Source organism: Festucalex cinctus, chromosome 12 (genome assembly GCF_051991245.1).
Source record: "Festucalex cinctus isolate MCC-2025b chromosome 12, RoL_Fcin_1.0, whole genome shotgun sequence".
NCBI lineage: Eukaryota > Metazoa > Chordata > Actinopteri > Syngnathiformes > Syngnathidae > Festucalex > Festucalex cinctus.
This window is the reverse complement of record NC_135422.1, coordinates 26,545,626-26,568,837: the sequence shown is the minus strand read 5'-3', so window position 1 is coordinate 26,568,837 and position 23,212 is coordinate 26,545,626. Positions and strand designations below refer to the sequence as shown.

Below are 23,212 nucleotides of genomic sequence, written 5' to 3'. Positions count from 1 at the left end.
TTAATAAAACTGATCAAAACAAGGGGAACTATTATCTTCTAACAGCCAATCAAGACAATGTGTCTACCACAAATTACTCTTATTTTGATTGTTAGAATTACTTCCTCATTTAGCATATAGGGGTAAATGGGGCACAGAGACGAAAATGCCCTTCTCGGCAGAGAGAGAGCCTCGCTCTTTTTTGCACGCCCGCCTCGTTATGTCCCTGCCAATTTATAACCTCGGGATGCTGAACATAGCATGACTAAGCACAGATGAGTGTGTTCCAGTCAGTCCGTACCAAAGTTTGAACTGCTGAGTTCTAAATGTCTGGTGCTTACTTCCTCTTTTCAGTTCCTCTTAAAAATGCGACCTTAACAGTTTTGCAAAACACATTTGTTGACAAGGTCTAATTTTCTATGCTGACAAAACATTCATGACTTTAAAATAAACTGTACTTCCCATTTGTGAATAAAATCCCTTCAAAGCTTTTTTGCTCACACCACACCAATACTGATTAATATGAACATAAAACTCAAACCACACTCAAATAAAATACATGTTATGTCAAAACCACGTTTCTTGCAATCTCATGGTGACATGTCAAAAGGCCTTTACTCCCGTACTCCACTTAAGTATTGTGTTACCGTAAATGGATATATGTGTATGTGTTTTATGCTGGCTGCTGGTTCCCAAGTATATTTACCAATTATGGGGCATGTTTAAACGCTAATGAAGTTGACAATTACACCAAAGACATTTCAGACTAGTGTTGTGTGACATACCAGTTTTGTGTGACATAGCGATTATCTCAAACAATCATTGCATCGTTGCATTCATTTGTTAATACATGGCACAGGTTCACATTATACATGTTAGTGACATCATCCATATTTTAACTTTTGGTGACATCCGCTCAGCCCTCAGCCTGTGTTATCCGTCACCGTGGTGTGCTGGGGCACATTGAGCACGTGTAATTGAAATACAAAATAGAAAAACTGTTCAACACATGTCTCCAACCTAGCGTTTTGTTCTTCGTTTTTGAAATATGATTTCAATACATGTGCTGCTCCAATTAGTCGAATGCGTAATCAAATACAGTCAAACCTCGGTTTTTGAACATAATCCGTTCCAGAAGGCTGTTCCAAAAGCGAATTGTTCGAAATCCGAAACAATTTTTCCCATTATAATTAATGTAAATAATTTTAATCCGTTCCAAGTTTAAAAAAACTTTTTCCAAGTTTAGTTTTTATTAGGGCCCGAGCAGCGACCGCTGCGAGGTCCCTATTGTTTTTCGTTCGAATTATTATTATTATTATTATTATTATTATTATTATTATTATTATTGGGGCCCGAGCAGCTACCGCTGCGAGGTCCCTCTTGTTTTTGTAAGAATTATTATTATTCCGCTTCTTCTTCTTCTTCTTCTTCTTTATTCTCCGCAAACGATCGCATTTTTGAGGGCCTAAACATTTACGAAAACTCACCAAACTTTGCAATCTCTTCGGGTCCGGCGAAAAATCTGATATTATGAAGTTGTCATAACAACGCAACTCTATAGCGCCACCTAGCGTAGAAAAATAAAAACCAATCCCGGCCCGTTTGACCTAGAGCTACGAAAATTGGCAGGCACGTGTAGCACCCCGAGACGCACAAAAAAAGTCAATGGAAGCCATTTCCTAAAATGTACAGGAAGTGAGCTATGAATTTTTGAATGTCCAATTTTGGCCCATTTTGGCACATTCATTGTGGTCATGCTTTTTCCCCCTTTGCAAGCATTTTTCATCCAATTGACTTCAAACTTGGCATTTTTCATCTCAAGACCTGAGACAACAACTGGGCAAAAAATCTTGACTTTTCGAAATACTATATGACGGGGGCGGGGCATCAAATATTGCCTTTAAAATTTCATTTGTCCAGAAAGACTAAATGCTTAATAACTCCCATGTACAAGCTCCAAAAAAATCTCAAACTTCTCATGCAACTAAACAGTCACGGCCTGAAAACATCTATTTAATAAAATTCAGTTATACATATAGCGCCACCTAGTGGTTACAATAAATGTCATAATTTACGTTTTTAGCTACTGTGCCGAGCTCGTTGAAGGGATCCAGTTCAAAATTGGTCAGAAACGCCTTAACATAATAATAACTCCCCAGTACATGCTCCAAAAAATCCCAAACTTGACATGTATGTTTATAGTCAAGGCCTGAAGCTATCTCTATTACAACATTCATTTATATATGCAGCGCCACCTAGCCCTTGAGGCATAAAAAAAAAAATACCCCACTCACGGTATTTTTACAAAAATTGTAAACACGTTTCGCAATGAAAAAGGATATGCTTGATAACTCCCCCGTACATGCTCCAAAAAATCCCAAACTTGACATGTATGTTTATAGTCGAAGCCTGAAGGTATCTCTATGACAATATTCAGTTATATATGCAGCGCCACCTAGCCCTTGAGGCATAAAAAAAAATACCCCACTTACGGTATATTTACAAAAATTGTAAACTCATTCTAAGTGTGATAACTAAGTCATTTATGAATATTCTTTTAATTTCCACCACTCAAAATGTTCACTGGCATCAGACCTAACCAAACATACATATTTTTTTATTTAATTTTATTGATTTTTGATAGCCTCTATGGACTTTAAAAGCAATATCGGGAAACGGAATCGGGAAAAATCTCTTATAACGGCTATTAAAGATATAAATGGTGAATGCACACAATCACCAAAAGAAATTAACCATATTTTTTATAACTATTATCGATATCTATACTCAGAAATTAATAGACCTAACCCTGAACATATTGAGGTATTCCTAAATAGCTTAAATATACCTCAGTTATCTATTGAACATAAAGATATTCTAGATGCCCCGCTTACTATAGATGAGTTGTATCGTGCTTTAGACAGTATGCCTAATGGCAGAGCACCTGGTCCAGACGGCTATCCGGCTATATTTTTTAAACATTTCTGGTTAATGTTTGCTCCATTATTTCTAAGAGTAGTAACTGAAATTAAAAGTAAGGGTGATATACGTCAAGATATGAATATAGCAGCAATTAAACTTTTATTAAAGCCAGAAAAAGACCCCACCCTCCCGTCAAGTTACCGACCGATATCACTAATTAATACCGATATTAAAATTATCGCTAAGGCCTTGGCATCTCGACTAGAGGCAGTAATCTCAACAATTATTCATAGCGATCAAACAGGTTTTATTAAAGGTCGTCATTCTACTAATAATATTAGGAGGCTCTTTAACTTGATTAGTATGTCACAGCGGTATGATAAAAAGGCAGTTGTTATTTCGCTGGATGCAGAAAAAGCCTTCGATAAAGTTAACTGGTCCTTCCTCTTTGCTGTCTTAAATAAATTCGGCTTCGGGGAGTCATTCATTCAATGGGTCTCAATATTATATGATTCTCCTAAAGCTACAGTTACTACTAATGGGATTACATCACAGAGTTTTACTCTACAAAGGGGAACAAGACAAGGGTGCCCAATGTCTCCTTTATTATTTGCTATATTTATTGAGCCGCTTGCATTAGCTATACGTCAGGATAGACGGATCCAAGGAATCCACTCCGGGACAATAGAACATAAAATTAATCTATATGCCGATGATATACTACTCTATTTAGAAGAACCTGCTATCTCGCTAGGGGAAGCATTTAACTTAATAACTAAATTCTCTCACTTATCAGATTACTCTATTAACTGGACAAAATCAACATTATTACCTATCACAGAAAATTCATGGAATCCTACAAGTCAGGATCCACACTACTCCTTTCCTACAGGTAATTTAAAATACTTAGGTGTTAAAATTTCACCAAAGTTAACTGAATTAACTTCTTTAAATTTTTTACCATTATTGGATAGTATCCGTAGTGATCTGGAGCGCTGGAATAATCTTCCGATCTCTTTAATAGGACGGATAGCTACTATAAAAATGAAAGTTTTACCAAAGATTAATTATTTATTTTCAATGATTCCATTTAAACCTACGTCTAACTGGTTCCAATCGCTGGACTCTGCTATCATAAAATTCTATTGGAATAAAAAAAAAGCTAAAATTAGTCTATCTACTCTTCAGGAAAGTAAATCTAAAGGAGGTTTAGAGGCACCAAACTTTATGTACTATTATATAGCTAATCAACTACAATATCTTGTGCTATGGACACAACCCAACAGAGATACTAACTGTTGGTTGGAATTGGAGCAGAAGGATTGTAATAATCTTAGACTGTTAGATTTACTCTTTATTACAAAATCAATAAAACGACATAATTATTTTAAAAACCCAATGATAGCCGCCACCCTGACTGCCTGGTGGAAGGCATTAGAAATTACAAACTCCCAATTGGCGCCCTGTGGGCTCTCTCCCATTTGGCATAACCCCGACTTTCAACTTAATAATCAGTCGTTCCATTTAAGCTTATGGGAGCAGAAAGGAATTACACACCTTCATCATCTTTTCTCAGATAATAAGTTTATATCGTATACAAACTTGGTCCAGAAATATGAAATAAAAAATGGAAATTTCTTACATTATCTGCAAGTTAAAAATATGGTTAAGAAACAAATCCCAACACTTCAGGATACGCTCCAACTGCCTGTCTTAGCTAAAGATATTATAAAGCTTTCTCCAACAACAATAAAGAAAATATCAAAAATATATAAGTTATTTTTATACACAAATAAAACGTATTTACCGACTTTAAAATGGGAAAAAGACTTGTCTATAGTTCCGGAACCAGACTTTTGGACCCAAATCTGTGAAAATGTATTTAAAATGACCAAACAGACAAATTTGCAACTTATCCAATATAAGATACTTCATAGAACATATATTACACAATATATGATGAAAAAAATGGGACTCTCTGACTCCGACATTTGTCTCCAGTGCTCACAAAACACTGCCGATACTTATCTTCATGCTTTATGGTCATGTACTCCAGTGCTGCATTTCTGGACTAAAATCTTGGAAAAGCTCGCTGATATATTAAACTGTAGGCTTCCTTTATCTCCAAGATTGTGTTTACTAGGTGACTTAACAATAACTGAGCTACCATGTAAACAATCCCAATCTATATTTATAGCCCTTACTATTGCTAAAAAAAATAATCCTTGTCAATTGGAAAAATAAACAATCTCTAAATATCGACCACTGGTTAAACTTACTAATAAATTATATCTCAATGGAAAAAATCTCTGCCTTAAATAAAAATCAAGTATCAAGATTTAAACAAATATGGTCTATGTACATAGAATATTTGAATCTTAATTTGGCAACTTAATCCTGCCAAGATTCTGCCTGTTAACGAGAGCCACCACATCGTTACAACTTCTGTTTTCGCTGCTTCTGTATTTGGTATTTTGTATCTGATTGTTTTTATTTTTATATAGTCAGGAACCTAGTTGCTGCTAGTGGGCCCGAGCACACCACACTATACGACACTATACTCACTAACTCCTTAAGAGTTATTTCTAGTGGGCACTAAGCATCAACACTTGGTGTTACTGCATGCTAATTAGTCAATTTTCTCGACGCCGTCCCCCGTGGTCGGGCGGGGGTGGTTCTGCCCCCCCCCCCGTTGTCTGCTCGGTAGCGGTTGCGTCTTGGCCGCTCCCTGGGCCCCCTGTGGGGTGCGGTGTTGGGGTGCTTTCCCTGGTGCCCGGGGCGGCGCCGTCCCGGCGCGGTCCGCTGCTCCGTGCCCGGCGGCGCGGTTCGGGGCGGATGGGCCTCTGGTGTGCCCCGTGGCTCCCTCTCCCCTCCCCCTTCCTCCCCCCCGTCGCCTCTCCCTCCTCGCCTCCTCCCGCCCATCCTCCTCTGCCTCCCGGTCCCTTTTCCCTTGTCGCCCTCCCTCCTCCTCCCCCCCCCCCCCCCTGCCCTGCAGCCGCCCTTTCGCCTTCTTGTTGTCTTCCCCCCGCTTCCCCCTCCCCCCTTCCCTGTCTGCCCCCCGCCCCCTCCCCCTCCCTCTCCCTGGGCCTGGGGCTCCCTCCCCGGCCCGGGCGTCGGGCTCCGGGGGCCGGGCGGGGGTTTGAGGCCTGCCCCACTCCGGTAGAACTCCTAGCGCCCCGGGCGGGCTCCGGTGGCCGGTCCTATTGTGGTGCCAGATGGGTGGGGTGGGGGGCGGGTGGGGGTGGGGGGTGCTGGGGGACGGGCGTGCCACCTACACCCGCCGGGTTGGGTGAGGCCCCGCTGGTCGCTCCTCTTACTCACTTCACTAGTTTTGCACTATACACTTTGTAAATATACACATAGGGCACACAACACATTTCTTGGTGGGGTGGGGAAGGGTGGAAACACCGTCTTCACCCTTCAACTCCCCTCCAATTTTAATGCACTTCATGTCCAAGGGGAGGGGTGAGTTGGGGCGGGGAGCCATCAGAGGGGATGGACTGCAGTGCCTGGCAGCGCTGTGGTCCCCCCCATCTGTGTCCCTGCCCCACCACTTTGTCCCTCCTTTTTTTTGGGGGGGGGGATGCGGGTGTGTCGGAGTAGGGGAAATTTTTTCCCTCTGCTCCGACTCACCTGCCCCCAATTTTAATGCACCACACGCACACACTTGTATATACACTGGGTGGGGCCACATTCACGGTGTAAGGGTAGAGCTCGCCAGTCGGCGAGCTGGCGGACTCAGTAACAGGGTTAGGTGTCACTAGTACGCTGGCGTGATGACCGGGGCCTCTCCCCACCGGGCTCGGTGTTCTGGTGCTCCGCCTTTTCCCCTGGTGCTTCCTCCTCTGCTTCCCTCCCCCCGCCGCTGTGCTACTCTCACACGGCTGGAGGTGGGGTGGGCACGTTTTCCCTCTCTGCGCTGCTGCCCGGTGCCAGTTTCCGAGGGTGGGTGGGTGGGGGGGGGGTGGGGGGGGGCTCGCGGGGGGCCGGGTTCGCGGGGGGGTTGGCGGTCGTCGGGGGGGGGGGGGGGGCGGCTTGTTTGGGGGGGTGGAGGTATGGGGGGGTGGGGGGTTGGGTGTTGGGGGTCGGGGTGTGTTCGGGGGTTTGGGGGCCGGGGGTGGTGGGGCCTGGGTCGTGGTTGGTGGCGGGTTTGGGTGGGGTGCGGGGGGGTCGTGGGGGGATGGGGGCTGGGGACCGGTGGGGCGCTGTGGGGGCCCGCTGGGCCTCGTTCTGCGGCCTTGGGCTCGGGGGTGTGGGCCGGGGCTGGGGCGGGGGTGTTCCGGGCGTCTGGGTCGGCCCGCCGACCGGTGTCCGCTCGGGTGGCTTGGGGGTGGCCCTGGTGCTGCCGCGGCCTGGGGATTTCGGGGGGGGGGGTGCTCGCTTTGCTGGACCGCGGTTGACGGCTTCTTTCTTTGGTGGTGGTCCTTATGCATGCCAGATCCGTCGCACCAGCATCTACTGAAACTCAACAGAAGTAGCCTCTCCCTCCCACATTCCCTTGAATCAGTGGGTGCTGGTGTCTGTGGATCTCACTTTGCTTTATCTATCCTTCCCTCCTTCCTCTCTTTAGTTTTTCCTCTGGTCACTTGAGATCTCAATTTATTGGAAGTTTGAGGTTTCTGGGGTTGGCATAAGACTCTGGTTTTGTAACCACGCAGGAGGGGTTTTGTTGGTGCTGGAAGTCACTTTGATGGATTGGATGTACTGGCTTCTATGGAACTCACTCTGCCTTATCGATCCTTCCCTCCTTCCTCTCTTTAGTTTTTCCTCTGGTCTCTTGAGCTCTCGCTAAATTTGCTGGAATTTAGAGGCTTCCGGGGTTGGCGTAAGACTTTGATTTTGTAGTCATGGGGAAGGCAGGAAGTGTTTGGTCGGTGCTGGATTTCACTTTGATTTATCTTTCTTTTCTCTTTATTTTTTTCTGACCTTTTCTCTGGTCTCCTGACCATTTAAACCTCACGACTCTGGCAAGATTCTGAAGTACCTGGTTAAGGCGAAGGGTAATGGGATATTTATAAGGCCTTAGGTGAATTAATGAGTATAAATTGATACGTATTTGCACGCACACGCACGCACGCGCACGCACGCACGCAAACGCACACACGCAAACGCACGCACACACAAAAAAAAAAAAAAAAAAAAGAGCAATGATGATAAGACGTTGAATCGGTAAGACTACCGAATGAACAATTCTGAGCTCTTATAAAAAAAAAAAAAAAAAAAAAAACAATATCGTGAATGAAGGATATGCTTAATAACTCCCAGGTACATGCTCCAAAAAATCCCATACTTAAAATGTATATAAGGCCTGAAGGTATCTCTATGACAAAATTCAGTTATAAATACAGCGCCACCTCGTTCTTGAGGCAGAAAAAAAAATGCCTCACTTACGGTATTTTTACAAAAATTGTAAACTTATTGTAAGTGTGATAACTAAGTCATTTATGAATATTCTTTTACTTTCCACCACTCAATATGTTCACTGGCATCAGACCGATCCAAACATGTGTGCTTTTTTATTTAGTTTCATTTTTTTTTTTTTTGATCGCCTCTATGGACAATAAAAGCAATATTGTGCAATGAGTACGAGCGATGATGTGTATATGTACCTTTACAAAAAATACCAATCAGGGCAACTCATTGCCTAAAAATAAAAAAAGACGCTGATTTTTGCACATCTTAACAATCACCAAAACCCATTGAGCTTGACACAATCATCACACCTGGAAAAAAAAAAAATCCACGTAATAGTTTATCATGCCATTTTCAAACAAATTCTGTTTCCAATGTGAGTACCCCAACGTACAAGTACCCCAACGTGGCCCGGGCTGCGAGGGCCCATTATAGCTGCTCGCAGCTCTAGTTTTTTTTAGTATTTTACACCATAAACTGCACTGTATGCTGTTTACCATAAATAGAAAAGGGTAGAAATAGACACTTTTTTATTTTAATAGAAGATATCCGATCTAAAATGATGAAAAAAAACAAACCAAAATGCACTTGCTTTCTTTGGACCCATCATTAGGGCCTAATACACGATGCAAAACATAAAAAAAAACAAAAACAGTCAGATTTGCGTAAATAACAATGAGCAGGTCTGCTCTGAACAAACTTTGAACACAAATGTGCTACTGAGGAAGCATCCTGGGCATTCGGGTTAGCTCGGTTCCCGATTGAGTCGCGTTCAGGTATGCTCGGCTTTTTCTCCCGAGTGAGTCGCGTTCAGGTACGCTCGACTTTTTCTCTCGAGTGAGTCGCGTTCAGGTACGCTCGTTTTTTTTTCAGTTTGGTCGAGAGACGATTTTTTTTTACAAGTTCTGAGTCATAAAATTCTCACATTTTCTGGTCGAAAACAGATTTGGTCGAGAACAGAAGCGTTCGAAAACCGAGGTTTGACTGTACTACAAACAAAATAATTCACACTCGACTTAATTTTGACACGACGTGGAGATGGAGGACTCAGGTGCAGGAGAACAGTTGGCCGTAACGGCTGCAGTTTATTCACAGGAAAACACAAAACACCTCTTACTGAGAGAAAAAGGCTGAGCATAAAAAGAGCTCCAAACTGGAGAGGAGAAAAAGGGCACTCAAAACAGGGACAACAAAAGGCGCTCCGCTGTGGAGGAAAAAGAGGGGTAAACACAAGGCGCGAGTCAAGGCAAGGCAAGGCAAGGCAAGGCAAGGCAAGGCAAGGCAAAAAACAAGGACTATGGCTCAAGAGTTGTGGGAACACTTCCATGCACTGGTTGTGACACTTTGGCAAGTGCAAGTGGTGGATGATGACTATTTAATGGCTGGGTAATTGGTGGCAGGTGGAAGCAATCATGGGCGGGGACCGGTAATGAGCGGAGCAGGAGGAAGAGCAAGTGACCTGAGGTGAGAGGGGGGTTAGTGATTTCAAAATAAACAGGAAGTGACTTAGCAAAATCAAAGCAGACGCCAGCCCGCCTATGGCGGTGTGACAATTTTTAAGGGAAGTGTAAAAAATGTGTTACAACCTGTCGCTCTGTCAGTCGTCTGAGCTTTTTCTATGCATAACTGTTTGCCTACTGTGTGCCTGTTCATTGAACGCACCCTTGAGTCCACTGCAGGAGTGATTGTTTGCTTTTTCTTCTGCTTCTCCACGTAAAATGAGCTTGTTACAAAACGTTTCTAAAACTGAAAATCGAAAACCAAACCTGTTCTTCATGTGTGTATTGAAAACTTTCGTAGGCAGTGCTGTCGCGTGGCTTCCACTTGCGCGCGCCCGTGAAGCCTTAATAAGCATGTCATGCTTCTCAACGAGGAGTGCACGGCCAGTGAGAGCTTCAGTGTTCAGTGCGTGAAGCCATCTTCCTGCGCCCTCTCGCACACAAGCTTAACTTTTTTACTGATACACGTTATAAAAACAAAAACAAAACAACAACCTCCACAGTGCCAGCCGATTTCGAGCATTTTAACTCATCTCTGAAGGCAAACAGAATATTGTGTGGCTTTACTACATTTACTATGTGGGTACCAAATGAAAGATCGTATTCCATTCTTTCATTAGAAAAAAAAAGTATGTTCTACCTTGTTTCATTCCTTAGTAATCACCATTTGAAAACAGGTAATTTGAGTGACATTGAGTGAAAATTGAAAGGATGAGGAGAAAACAAGCTGTAAAATGATACATTTTCTCCACAACAGTGACTTAGACACTAATATTTTTTGTTTATTAAGACTGTTACTCCCTCCAAGCACGAACAGACACAAGTGGTTTCCTTTACAGCTTTTACCCCGGGTTTTCACCGGATGCGGTTGCGGTGCGGTTGCGGTGCGGTTGCGGTGCGGTCCGGCGACGCAAGCAATTAGATTCCATTCATTCGAATGGTGCAGTTTACACCGCTTGCGGGTGCGTTGCGTGTCGACTGCGGAAGGCCTGCGGCGTGCCGCAAGCCTTCCGCAAGGATAGACCTATTTTCTATTTTTGCCGGACGCCGCAGCGGTAGGCCTCCGGCAAATGGCAAGCTAGCACAAAACACATCGAGCGGGACAGGAAGACCGAGGCAGTTTCAAAATAAATTTCCGGTTACCTTTCAGAATAAAACACTCGCCAGCTCCTATTTCGCAAGTTTTTCAGCAAAACGTGACGTTGGCGTCGCCGGGCCATGTGCTCATTCACGGTTTAGACACCAGCGAACATGGACGAGGAGAGGTTTATATTGGAGGTGGAAAACCACAAAATAATATATGACACGGCACATCCTTTTTATAAGGACTGTAATGTATTGTGAGTTTGATGTTCGCGATTGCTTGTTGTGCCCGTCTCGCTTGCCGTACTGAGCGGCAGCCGGACGGGGAAGACAGAAATAAAGAGTGGACCCGCACTGACCCGACTCTCGTTATTAATATACTTTACAAGGACAACCAAAAAAAGGATGCTGCATGGAATCTCATAGCAGAAGAAGAAGAAAATGTTAAATCAAAAGAAGTCCACCTCTCGTTGTGAAATGCCACATGATCGCGCGCGCGCGGTCCCGCGAGACACGTTGGGAAGTGGGCGGCGACGGTGCTGCCGGACCGCAGCTGTGCGGAGCCGGTGTGGATTGACAAAAAAATTGACCCGTCCGGAGCACGCAGTCAAGACGCACCGCACCGCAACCGCACCGCAACCGCATCCAGTGAAAACCCGGGGTAAGGCTTGACTTTTCCTTAAATGTCATCACCACCGTGAAAACTAAACAACACAGAAAGAACAGCTACTTTAACATAAAGTATAAAGTCATGCGCAGCATGAATCTCAAGAAAAGAAATAAGTACACAAGTAAACAAATTATAAATACGTCGTTGGCTGCGTGCTATATAAAGGGGAATAAATCGTCTTCTTCAATCTTCTTGCTTTAAAATAGGTAGTGACAAAATAGCTAGCATCATATGTGCATTGTAGCCAGTCTCTTCGCAAGGTACCGTCTGTGTTTTGGAAACTTCTCGAAGCGTAAAACTGAAAGTGTGAGCGCAGACCAACCGGATGTATACCTTTCAAAATAAAAGTTCACAAGGAAACACTATTACGTCAAATAAAATTAGATACATTAAGAGGGAACAATAACTGCAGTTACACTCCCACCAAATCACAAAATCTTAATTTGGGATTTCTCTTAACTCAGTGTTTTCAAACGTGTTGCAAAAACACTCAAAATAAACTTAGGATACTTCAATCTGTCTCAAGCAAAGTAACAATCTTCTGTACAGGTCTTTCAAGAAACACTATTTTGGTTGTGGGTTTACCTTTCTCATCAAACTGAGTGTCAGTAGCCATCAATTTTACTTTTCTCACCCTACATCTGACTCTGGGTACACTGTGTGATTCTTGCCAACTTCCGTCTATTTCTTGGTGTCAGGCCATTTGTAGAAGGACATCATCTTTAGCCTTCACCTTTCTTCTGCCACTTTTGTCTTGAATACAAGTTCAAAGGGAAATCCTTTTTCCACCGATCCCAGAATTCATTTGCCAAACACCTGACTCTCTGACGCCTCTTCTTGAGATAGAGATCTTCTCTAACAAATCTTGATGGGGGCAAAATAACTGTAGACTTCATGGTAAGTATACGATTTTGATTAGAAGTTTCTGGTCCTGAAGGAACACTCAAATGTTCACCAGTGAGTGGTCTACTGTTGTTGTTATTCTTGGAGAATGCTTTCTTAGCTTTCAGGCTTTTCATTTCTTCTGTGAATTGTTCTTGCACTGAATTCACAATAGGCTCTGCTCCTTTCTTTCCTTCTGAACTTGTACTTTTACTTGTTTCTTGTTTCATACCTTGGTGCAATTTGTCTAGTTTCAATTTAGCAATTGGTCTAACTACTCTTGACCAATCAGAGAACTTCTGTGGGCGGTTCAGTAATGACGTTTCTTCCTTTGCAGTAGTGTTAAACACAAGTGCCTTGTGAAGCCTATGATAATTTTTTCTTAATTCTCCCACCTTGATTTCTCTTACCAGTAATTGCTTCTGACAGAAAAACTGTGGCTCGGTAAATTGTTTTGAGGTCTTTAATTGTTCTTTCAACGGTAATGGCATTTCATAGTGGCCATTGTCCTTTTGTTTAATGTTCACTCTCAACTTTGTAAGGAACTTGAGATCTTCTTGAGACACAGGATTATTTTCACCAGCTTGTTCTAAAAAGTCTGATTCAAGGACTTTAATAATATCAGCAGGGGAAATGTCCTTTGCTTTGCTTCTGTAGTGGACTTCGGTTTTGAGATTGACTGAGGGTGCAATGCTTGGTGTCACCTTTTGTACCACTATGATGACTTATCCCAATAGCATCTCCATAGTTTACGCAGGGATTTCCATTGCCAACAATACTCCATCCAAGATCTGTATGTTGTGCAAAAGGCTCATTGTCTTTTCCGGCTACAACTTCCCTTGGCAATAGGGCTTGTGAACAGTTGTAGCCAATGAGGAGACTTACTTCACAGTCTTGGAGAGGAGCTATTTCATCTTGAAGATGCTTGAGATGGGGCCATGCCTTTGCAGTGTCACTTGTTGGTATGTGAGTTCTGTTGGCAGGAATAAACTCACGTATGTAAACTGATGGTAAGGAGATTCTTTTGCTAGAGTAAAATCCTCTGATCTGCAAGTCATTTACCCTTTGACTGCGTACTATTGCGGTTCTTGCTGTCATAGTAGAAAGCTTGAGTTTCACATGCTTTTTGTCAGTCTCCAAAGCTTCTGCTGTTTCACGCAAAATGAATGTTGTGTCACTTTGTGAATCTAACAATGCATATATAAGGACTTCATGTGATGGTTGAGATCTGGATGAAAGCCAAACAGGAATTATTGAGGCTGTTTGTGTGTCAGCTTCATGTCTTACTACTCTGTTTGAAGTAGCCGTTGTTTTTTTCATTTTCTTTCTGTTGTGTTGACTGGAATCTTCCTTGACTTGTGCTTGCTTCATTTTTCTCATAATGAGTTTCTTCATTTGTGCTTTCCTCTTCTTGACTTGAAATTCCATTACTGTGGAAGGTTTTGTCCATCCTTTACCCTGTCCTGTGTAGACAGGTGGGATGTTTCCTTTGGCACGTGTCACAAACACTTCTGCTATTGCAATTCTTGGAATAATGTCCAGATTCAAGACATCCAAAACAAAGACGTTCAGATTGAACATATTTGACTCTATTTGATAATGTCTCTTTAATGAACTTCCTGCATTTGTGCAAAGAATGCCCTTTCTTCTTGGAGAAAATACATGTTGTAACAGTTTTTTCATTGGAGCTGGTGGATGACCTTTCACTGATCGTTGTTAACGTCTTTGCTCTAATGCTTTCTTGTTTTGGGTGTTTCTGTGTTTCACCATCTCGTTGCTTTAATGACTGCACGATGTAACAGGATTACATGCAATTTTTGCTTCCCTTGTCAGGAATTTCACAAACTGGCTAAAGGGTGGGAATTCACCACACTCTTCTTCGATGTCAATAACTCTTCGGTTCCATCTTGCAGTGAGCCAATCTGGTAGCTTGGTAAGAATTTTCCTATTTTCATTGCAATCATTGAGGATCTCCAATGCCTTGATTTTTAGCATAGCATCTTGGCAACTACGGAGAAAAGCCACAAACTCTCTAAGCTCAAAGCTGTCCTTAGAGCCCAACTTTGGCCAAGAGTTGAGCTTGTCTCTGTATGCTTTTGCAATCGTAAATGGATCGCCATATCTCTCCTCCAAAATCTTCCATGCAGCACCATAGGCAGATTCAGTTCCGAGTATGAAGTAACCATCAAGAGCTTTCTTTGCATGTCCACTCACGTATCTGCGGAGGTAGTATATCTTTTCTTTTTCTTGAATGTTCTTTTGGTCAATCAAGGTCTCAAAAGAGAGTTTCCAATCATTGTATGTCAGTGGATCACCACAAAATATTGAAGGTTCTGGGATTGGGATTCTGTTGGCACTCAAAGCGCCAGTTAGTACCTTGACAAGATCAGCTGTGTTCTCATTTGAATAAGTGGTCACAGCTTGAGATATAGAAGATGAGTTGGAATGTGGAGGCTTCATAGGCAGGAAACTTGTTGCAGCAGGTATTTGATGATCTTCAGTTTTAATTCCTATAATCTCTTTCCTCATTTCTTCATCGCTTTCTTGAGCGACAAGCATTACACAAGCATTCTGGCCTTTGCTGCTCTGAGGCCTTTCTCTACTTCCAATACTTGCAACCTTCTCCGTTTTTCCTCTAGTGCCCTTCGTAAAGCTACATGGTCTTCTTCCAATCGAGCTTTAATTCTTGCTTCCTCTTCCTCTTGTATTTTTCTTTTCACTTCCTCTGCTTCTTGTTCTAAGCGATACCTTTTAACTGCTGCTTCTTGATTTGCTAGTTTCATATTAGCTTCAATTTCTAAGCGTTCTATTTCCAACTGCTCTCTTTCTTGTTCTTGTACCACCTGTAAAACGGCTTGCCTTGCAGCAGCATCCTGACGTTTAACAGAAGACCTACTTGAATGTTCTGAAACACCTTTCCAGAGTGAAGTGAGTGAGTTGCCGATACTTGAATCAAAGAGAGAACCTGCCTCTGGCCATTCTTCGTCTTTGTCTGGTATCCTTCCGGCCAGGCGCTGATTTGCTTTGGATAGAATAAAGTCAGAAATTTCTACACACAAGTCCACCTTTCGTCGTGTCTCTTGGTCTGGAGTTGAGAGCTCCCGAAGATCATCATAAATGTGCTTAACATTTTCACACAGTCTAGTCACTTCACTAATGATGTCTTCAAATACACCTTCAGAAACAGGCTCTGTGTGCAATCATGGTTGCTTGGAAGATTTGATCTGTGATCTCCACTTTGTATAAGTGTAGTTTAACTTCTGTTGAAGAGCTTTGATTTTATTGGCTTGCATTTCTTTGCCTTTTTCTGTTAAAGTTCTTGTTCTTGTACTTCTTCTTTCTCTGGTTCCTCTTGCTGAGCTTCAGCACCTTGGATGTGATCATCAGACTGAGCCTGGGAATCTTCATATCAGTTCCACTATCCCTTTTTGTGTCCCTTACCTCACTGTCTATTATATAACTTGACTTAGACATTTTTTTTCCAGAATTTAAATGTGCACAATTTGAAAACAGAAAATGTATAAAACTAATTAAACTTTTCCTTTGTTGCCTTTTGTTTTGGTTCTAAACTATATTTTAAATGAACACAATTTGTAAAACTTAAAATGTGTACAATGACAATGCACAATGAATTTAACCTTTTAAACTCAAACTTTAACAATTAACAACGCTTACTGGATGGTAAAGTCACTGACTCGCTTAGTATCAATACTTTAAAGTTAAGAAATCACTTGGCTGAAAAAGGTTCCCAAGACACACTTCCAATGTGCGATGTATGAGGAAAAAAATGTCGATGGAGAAAATTACTGAGCTTTCACCATTAGTTTTTACAATTGAGAAAGACTAAATGGATAGGTTGTACACAAACACTTAAATTATTCATCAACACAACACTTTTCAACGTTCATGAAAGTTCTTCTTGTCAGACCACTCTTAACTTGCAGTGTCCAAATTTTATGACTTAATCATGAAACGGTACTCCTTATCTTGTGTGCTGCTCTAAATTAATGAATGTGCGTTTGCCTCTCGTCACGTGTCGTCCTTCGAAGAGAGCTCGCGACGTTCCCGGACTTGCTCGCTGGAGCCTTCGATGCTTGGTGCTCGCCGTCAATAACCACCACTCGGTCGTTGAACAGTGCGAGTATTCACTGTTACTCCCTCCAAGCACGAACAGACACAAGCTCCTTTACAGCTGGTTTATTTAAGGCTTGACTTTTCCTTAAATGTCATCACCACCGTGAAAACTAAACAACACAGAAAGAACACAGCTACTTTAACACAAAGTATAAAGTCATGCGCAGCATGAATCTCAAGAAAAGAAATAAGTACACAAGTAAACAAATTATAAATACCTCGTTGGCTGCGTGCTATATAAAGGGGAATAAATCGTCTTCTTCAATCTTCTTGCTTTAAAATAGGTAGTGACAAAATAGCTAGCATAATATGTGCATTGTAGCCAGTCTCTTCGCAAGGTACCGTACTGTGTTTTGGAAACTTCTCGAAGCGTAAAACTGAAAGTGTGAGCGCAGACCAACCGGATGTATACCTTTCAAAATAAAAGTTCACAAGGAAACACTATTACGTCAAATAAAATTAGATACATTAAGAGGGAACAATAACTGCAGTTACAAAGACTGTGAATTAGTTTTAATATGACAAAGGCTTTGATCATTCACGGCATCTTTGAAAATGTTCTATTTCGTCAGATTTCATCATATTTGTCATGTTTCAATGTAATTTCATACACCGGCAGCCCATTTAAAAGGCATACAATGCTGCTATCTGCTGGCCATAGTGTTTTTGATTCCACAACCCATTGACCAGGATGCGCTGCACTTAGACGTTGCACTTCCCATTGATAAAAAAAAACAAAAAAACGTAGTTGACGTCATTTAACGTTTATGGCGGCATACATCGCGATTTTACTAATCGTTATTAAACGTTTTGGGGTGTTAAAGAGTTAAAGAGGCGTGTCGCTTACTTAACCACATATCAGTAGACAGGCAGTCATGTGTGTATGTGTACCTGCCTTTAAAACAGAGTTGGCCGGCTTTTTTTTTCGGTACTAAGACAAAATGATACCAAGCCATTTTTGACATCAAAACATTGAGGTACGGTACTGGTACCGGTATCCCGTGCAATGCTATTCCGAACTCTGGCGAAACGCAACTTTCGCGATGTTCGACGACGTTCGCAACTCAGTGGGATAGGGGCTTTAATGACTGAGTGACTTTTCAAGTCTTTTTTTCCTTTGTGTTATTTTTTTTTGTTTACGGTCGGTTGGAAAACTGATTTAGGCGTATTACCGCGACCTGGTTTGGAGTGCAGATACTGCAATGAACTCACACATTTGTTATCTGAGTGTATGCAGCAAACTGTGACGTCCAAACCGAGACGTTTCGGCACAAATACACAAACCTTGTAATTAAAAACACAACAGTAAGAACTTGTTGATTCACACAAAAGGAAGAAATGGAAGAAATACTTCAGTTTGAGAACACCTGTGAATCAATGATTTATTACAAACCGTACATAACATTCTGATGATATGTTTCTGTTTTTATATGTCTGTTTAGCTGGAGTGGGAGCTGGGAGCCTTATCTGCTGTTTGTTCTATGGCTGCTGCTCTACTGCTTATGGTTGTTGCCACAAATGGACCTGAAGACTTTGCCTAGTCTGTTGTTCAACATCAATCACTGAAGACACTCAACCCTCTCACATACAAACACACACTTTTTGCTTTTTTTTGCCTTTCATTTGCATTTATAACAAATGTAAACTGTACGCTGTTGTCAAGCTTACATTGTTAACTTTACTGCTCTAAGTAAACGCATCTGACAAGCCTTTTTCATTATTGTGTGAAGGCTGGAGGCCTATGTTATTCTAAACCATTCCCGTTATTGTGTGAAGGCTGGAGGCCTTCACACATATGTTATTCTACACCATTCTCGTTATTGTGTGAAGGCTTCACACAATAACGAGAATGGTGTAGAATAACATGTGTGAAGGCTGGAGGCCGATTTTAAACGATTCCAAATATTCGCGCCAACATCGCTTCCATTTTTCTTATTCCTACGATTCACGTGTTACCCGCAATTCCCGATTTCGTACCCGATTTTTTCCCATTTATTCTTAATGGGAGATTCAAAATTTCACATTTACTTCCACATTTTTCATCCGATTCACTTCATTCCAAGTTCAATATATTCCAGTCATTCCCGCCATGAGCTCTTCCAGCTTTTCACTTCCAAAATTCAAAATTTCCGATTTCGTACCCGATTATTTCCCACATTCTACATTTTCCATTTACTTCCACATTATTCATACGATTCACTTCATTCCATCTTCAATATATTCCACCATTTCACGCCATGACCTCTTCCAGCTTTTCAGTTCCAAAATTCACGCATTACCCACAATTCCCGATTTCGCACCCGATAATTTCCCACATTCTACATTTTCCATTTACTTCCACATTATTCATCCAACTGACTTCATTCAAACTTCAGTATATTCCAGCACTTCACGCCATGAGGTCTTCCAGCTTTTCAGTTCCAAAATTCACACCTTGCCCACAATTCCCGATTTTGTACCCGATTATTTCCCACATTCTACATTTTCCATTTACTTCCACATTATTCATCCGATTGACTTCATTCCAACTTCAGTATATTCCAGCACTTTACGCCATGAGCTCTTCCAGCTTTTCAGTTCCAAAATTCACACCTTTCCCACAATTCCCGATTTTGTACCCGATTATTTCCCACATTCTACAAGGGCGATTCTACATTTCATATTTACTTCCACATTTTTCATCCGATTCACTTCATTCCAACTTCAATGTATTCCACCAATTCATGCCATGAGCTCTTCCATCTTACCACCTAACTTACCACGCATGGCAGCCATTTTCCAACTTACCATGCACGGCGGCCATTTTAGACAAATGATATGCCCAGGTTTCTCGCCAACCTGGCCCCCTAAGGCGGCGGCCATTTTGGCCAATTGATTAGGTATGCCTGGACCTTGACCTGAACAGGAAGTGACCTGATTTCAACAGGAAGTGACCTCATATCAACAGGAAGTGACCTGATTTCAACAGGAAGTGACCCGGAAGTGACCTTAAATCAACAGGAAGTGACCAGATTTCAACAGGAAGTGACCTGATTTTAACAGGAAGTGACCTCTATCAACAGGAAGTGACCTAAAATCAACAGGAAGTGACCCAATTTCAACAGAAAGTGACCCGATTTCAACAGGAAGTGACCTGATTTTAACAGGAAGTGACCTCATTGCAACAAGAAGTGACCTAAAATTAACAGGAAGTAACCCGATTTCAATAGGAAGTGACCCGATTTCAACAGGAAGTGACCTGAAATCAACAGGAAGTGAGCATGCTAGTGCTAAGTTAGTATGCTAATGCTAGTGTTAGCTTAGCATGCTAACGCTAATGCTAAGTTAGCATGCTAATTCTAATGTTAGCTTAACATGCTAATGTTAGCTTAGTATATAATTGCTAATGTTAGCTTAGTATTCTAATGCTAATGCTAGATTAGAATGCAAATGCTACATTAGCATGCTATTGCTAATATTAGCTTTGCATGCTAATGCTAGCTAAGTATTCTAATGCAAATGTGACCTGATTTCAACAGGGTGACTATTACTCCATTGCTTATTAAATTTGCCACTCCTTACACCATTGCGACTAGATTCTACCCTCCTTACTTCATTGCTTACTTAATTCTTCTAACTTTACTCCATTGCTTACCTAATTACTTGCTACTTCCTCCATTTCTTACTTGATTTCTTCCTTGTTTTCTTGTTTCTTGCTGATTTATTTTTACTTCTGTGCTATTATTCTTCCTTCAACTGCTTCTAGATTTCTGGATGAATTCAAACCATTCCAACTTCAGCATGTTCAGCTCATTCCATGTCATTCAGTATCATTCAACATCATTCAATATCATTCAACACCATTCAATATCATTCAACATTATTCAAAATCATTCCACAGGTATTTATTCAGCTCTCCAGCCTTCACACGGCATTTCCCCAGAAATGGCATTTCTAGTTGGCTTTTGACATGGTATAAAATAATAAGCGGTTCAGATTAGGGATGCTCCGATCCACTTCTTTCATTACCGATACCTTGGGTTCAGTATCTGCCGATACCGATCCGATTCATGCTAAATTGTCTTTGCACTACATATTATATATTAAATATGAAATATTCAATATATTAAAAAAAAACTAAAATACTTTTTAGATGTTCTTTATTGTCTTGGAAAAAAAATGTGAACATTCATCTAAGTATGATTTCCATTCAATATTTTCAATATCTGTTGTGTGTTGAGAGGTTTGGATTAGGGCCCGACCGATTAATCGGCCACCGATTATAATCGGCCGATTATTGGCCTTCAAACATTGGCCAAAACAGTCGGACAATTGGGCCAAATGGCCGATTTTTTCCCCCTTTAAATGTTATTGAAGAAAACTGAAGTTTACGACGTTACACCATTTTGCTTTTGTAGCATTAGCAACTAGCAAGTTGCTATGCTACGTATGTTATTCTGTTGTCCCTAAGCGTCCTTGAAGCTGTTTAATGACACCACAGTTGGAGTTAACTATAAAACTAACCACACAACGTAAAGAATTACATCCACTGTATATTGAAATACAAAACATGCTTCATTTCTAAAACATCGCTAGCCTACCACAAACAGCAAGTTACCAAATGCTAACAGGAAGACAGGAAGTTAGCGTTGACTTCGGGAGTATTTTTCCTTCAAATAATGAATATCCACACCCACGGATGATAATACTACGCAAAGGCACATATTCTTCCCAATGTCTGAAGAAAAAAAAAAGTTTTAATAGAATTCAATCACAACCTTCTTCTGTACTCACTTTAAGTGTGTACGCCATGGATGCATGGCACCACACTGCGAGGCCAAATCGCACAGGAACAGTAAAGTTATCTTGATCTATATAGCACTTTCAAACAGCCTTAGCTGTCAGTATTTGTATTATATATTTTAAATAAATAATCGGCAGATTAATCTGTAATCTGTATTTTTTTTTCTGCCAAAATTCGATATCGGCATCGGCCTCAAAAAGTGCATATCGGTCGAGCCCTAGTTTGGATCCCAAAGGCGCAGACACAAATAAGATTTTCTCTATTTATTCACGAAGAAGGCAACAAACAGGACAGTGTTTAATAATCGAGCAATGAACACGTTTCTCAGACTGCACCTACAGACAGTGAATCGATCTTCATCACATAGGTCCAGACATCACCTTAAAGGATTAAGATTCGACATCACATAGCCTAAAACTAGTTGAAACCAGATAATGATTATATGATGGTTATATCAGTTCAAAACAGACACTTGTTATATCAGAACAAAACAGACACTTGACCTCACGGCCGTGAACCTAACTTAACAGGTCATGAACTCAAACTTAACCAAACTTCTACTTACAGTAAACCAGCATCAGCTACGATGACAACCTGTACCAAGTGCGGAAAAGACCCGCTGCACAAGTGGAACCAAGGCAAGTGTCTGGCGAAAGGCTCCGTGTAAAAAACTAAAGACACCCAAAGTACCACCATGACCACAGGAGAGCAAGTAAACCTTGCGTTGCCAGGCAACGAAGTCAGGATGCAGCCCATTCCTGGTAACCACACATGGACACCAGCTTTTGTGGTCTGCACAGTGCTCCCCGATCCTATGTGGTGAGCAGCGGAGACAAGCAGTACCGTGGTACCAGCCAGCATTTCCGACACAGCACCCCAACTGCCGGAACTGGACGCGGGAAGAGCCATGGACTGAGTCAACAGACCATGCTGCATGTGAGAAGCAGTTTCCCACTCCATTTGAGCAGCCTAACTCCCCTTCCAGACAGCACATGTGCGATAACCAGGATAACCAGGTGAACTGTACATCACCCGGAGAAGCAGAACGGTCAAGCCGCCTAACAGACTGACTTTGTAGGTCATGTAGGTTAGGACTAGGTGTGGTAAAGACACCTATGGAAGTGAAGTGCTGGTAACCTCTAGTTCCTAGTTCTTGTGGCTGAAAGGTTATGAAGTGGTCATTGTTTTGTTTGCATAAATCACTTAAATAACTGAATACATTTTGATACAGTAGCAAACAAGTAAGCATAGATGGCTACAAATTAATACTTGAATAAGTCTAAATTTATTTTTATTTTTTGGCTGTTAATAGCACGTTTAGAATTAAATTATATGTCTTCTCATTTGTTAAGATGGGAGATGTAATGTATGCTCATTTCACTATGTGTCTGTATGCTCTTATGTCCCCACCGGCACCCGTAGTTGCAGCACTTTCTGAGGAATGTTCTGGAAGTGGCACAATAAAGAAAGCACTTTTTGGCAAACACTCAAGCCTTGTGCATGTCATTTCGCTGATTGACAAAAAAAGGAATACTTTACAAATGGAACATCTGTATTATTGAATAAACTCTGAATAGACCCTTCTAGTGTGACGTCAAGTTGAAGTGCGCCCCTTGCGGTTGGCGGGCAGCGCGTCAATGCCAGTGAATTAGAAAACAATCAGTGTGAGCTAGAAAATAGGTCAAACACTTGATAAATCAGCAAACAATGCTATGGTGAACTTGTGCGCGGCCGTGGATGGTCTAATGGCTCAAAAAGAGATGAGATCGTTCCTTCGGCTGCCGGCAGTGATTCTAAACCAGGCGGAAGACAGTGAGGAGTAAAAGACAAGCACGATGGCGAGCGCGA

General features: G+C 41.7%; 1 protein-coding gene across 4 annotated transcripts in view; it reads left to right on the top strand.

Annotated features, from left to right (window-relative positions):
- clmna (calmin a) overlaps positions 1-22,855 on the top strand; it is a 197,489-nt gene extending 174,634 nt beyond the window's left edge. For 3 of the 4 annotated variants that reach the window (XM_077539147.1, XM_077539145.1, XM_077539141.1), the window contains one exon: positions 18,024-22,855. In XM_077539147.1, the coding sequence (XP_077395273.1) occupies positions 18,024-18,147 (124 nt within the window). In that variant the 3' untranslated portion in view covers positions 18,148-22,855. The remainder of the gene's footprint in view (positions 1-18,023) is intronic. The other variant, XM_077539142.1, reaches the window with a different exon arrangement.
- Positions 22,856-23,212: the final 357 nt, after the last annotated feature.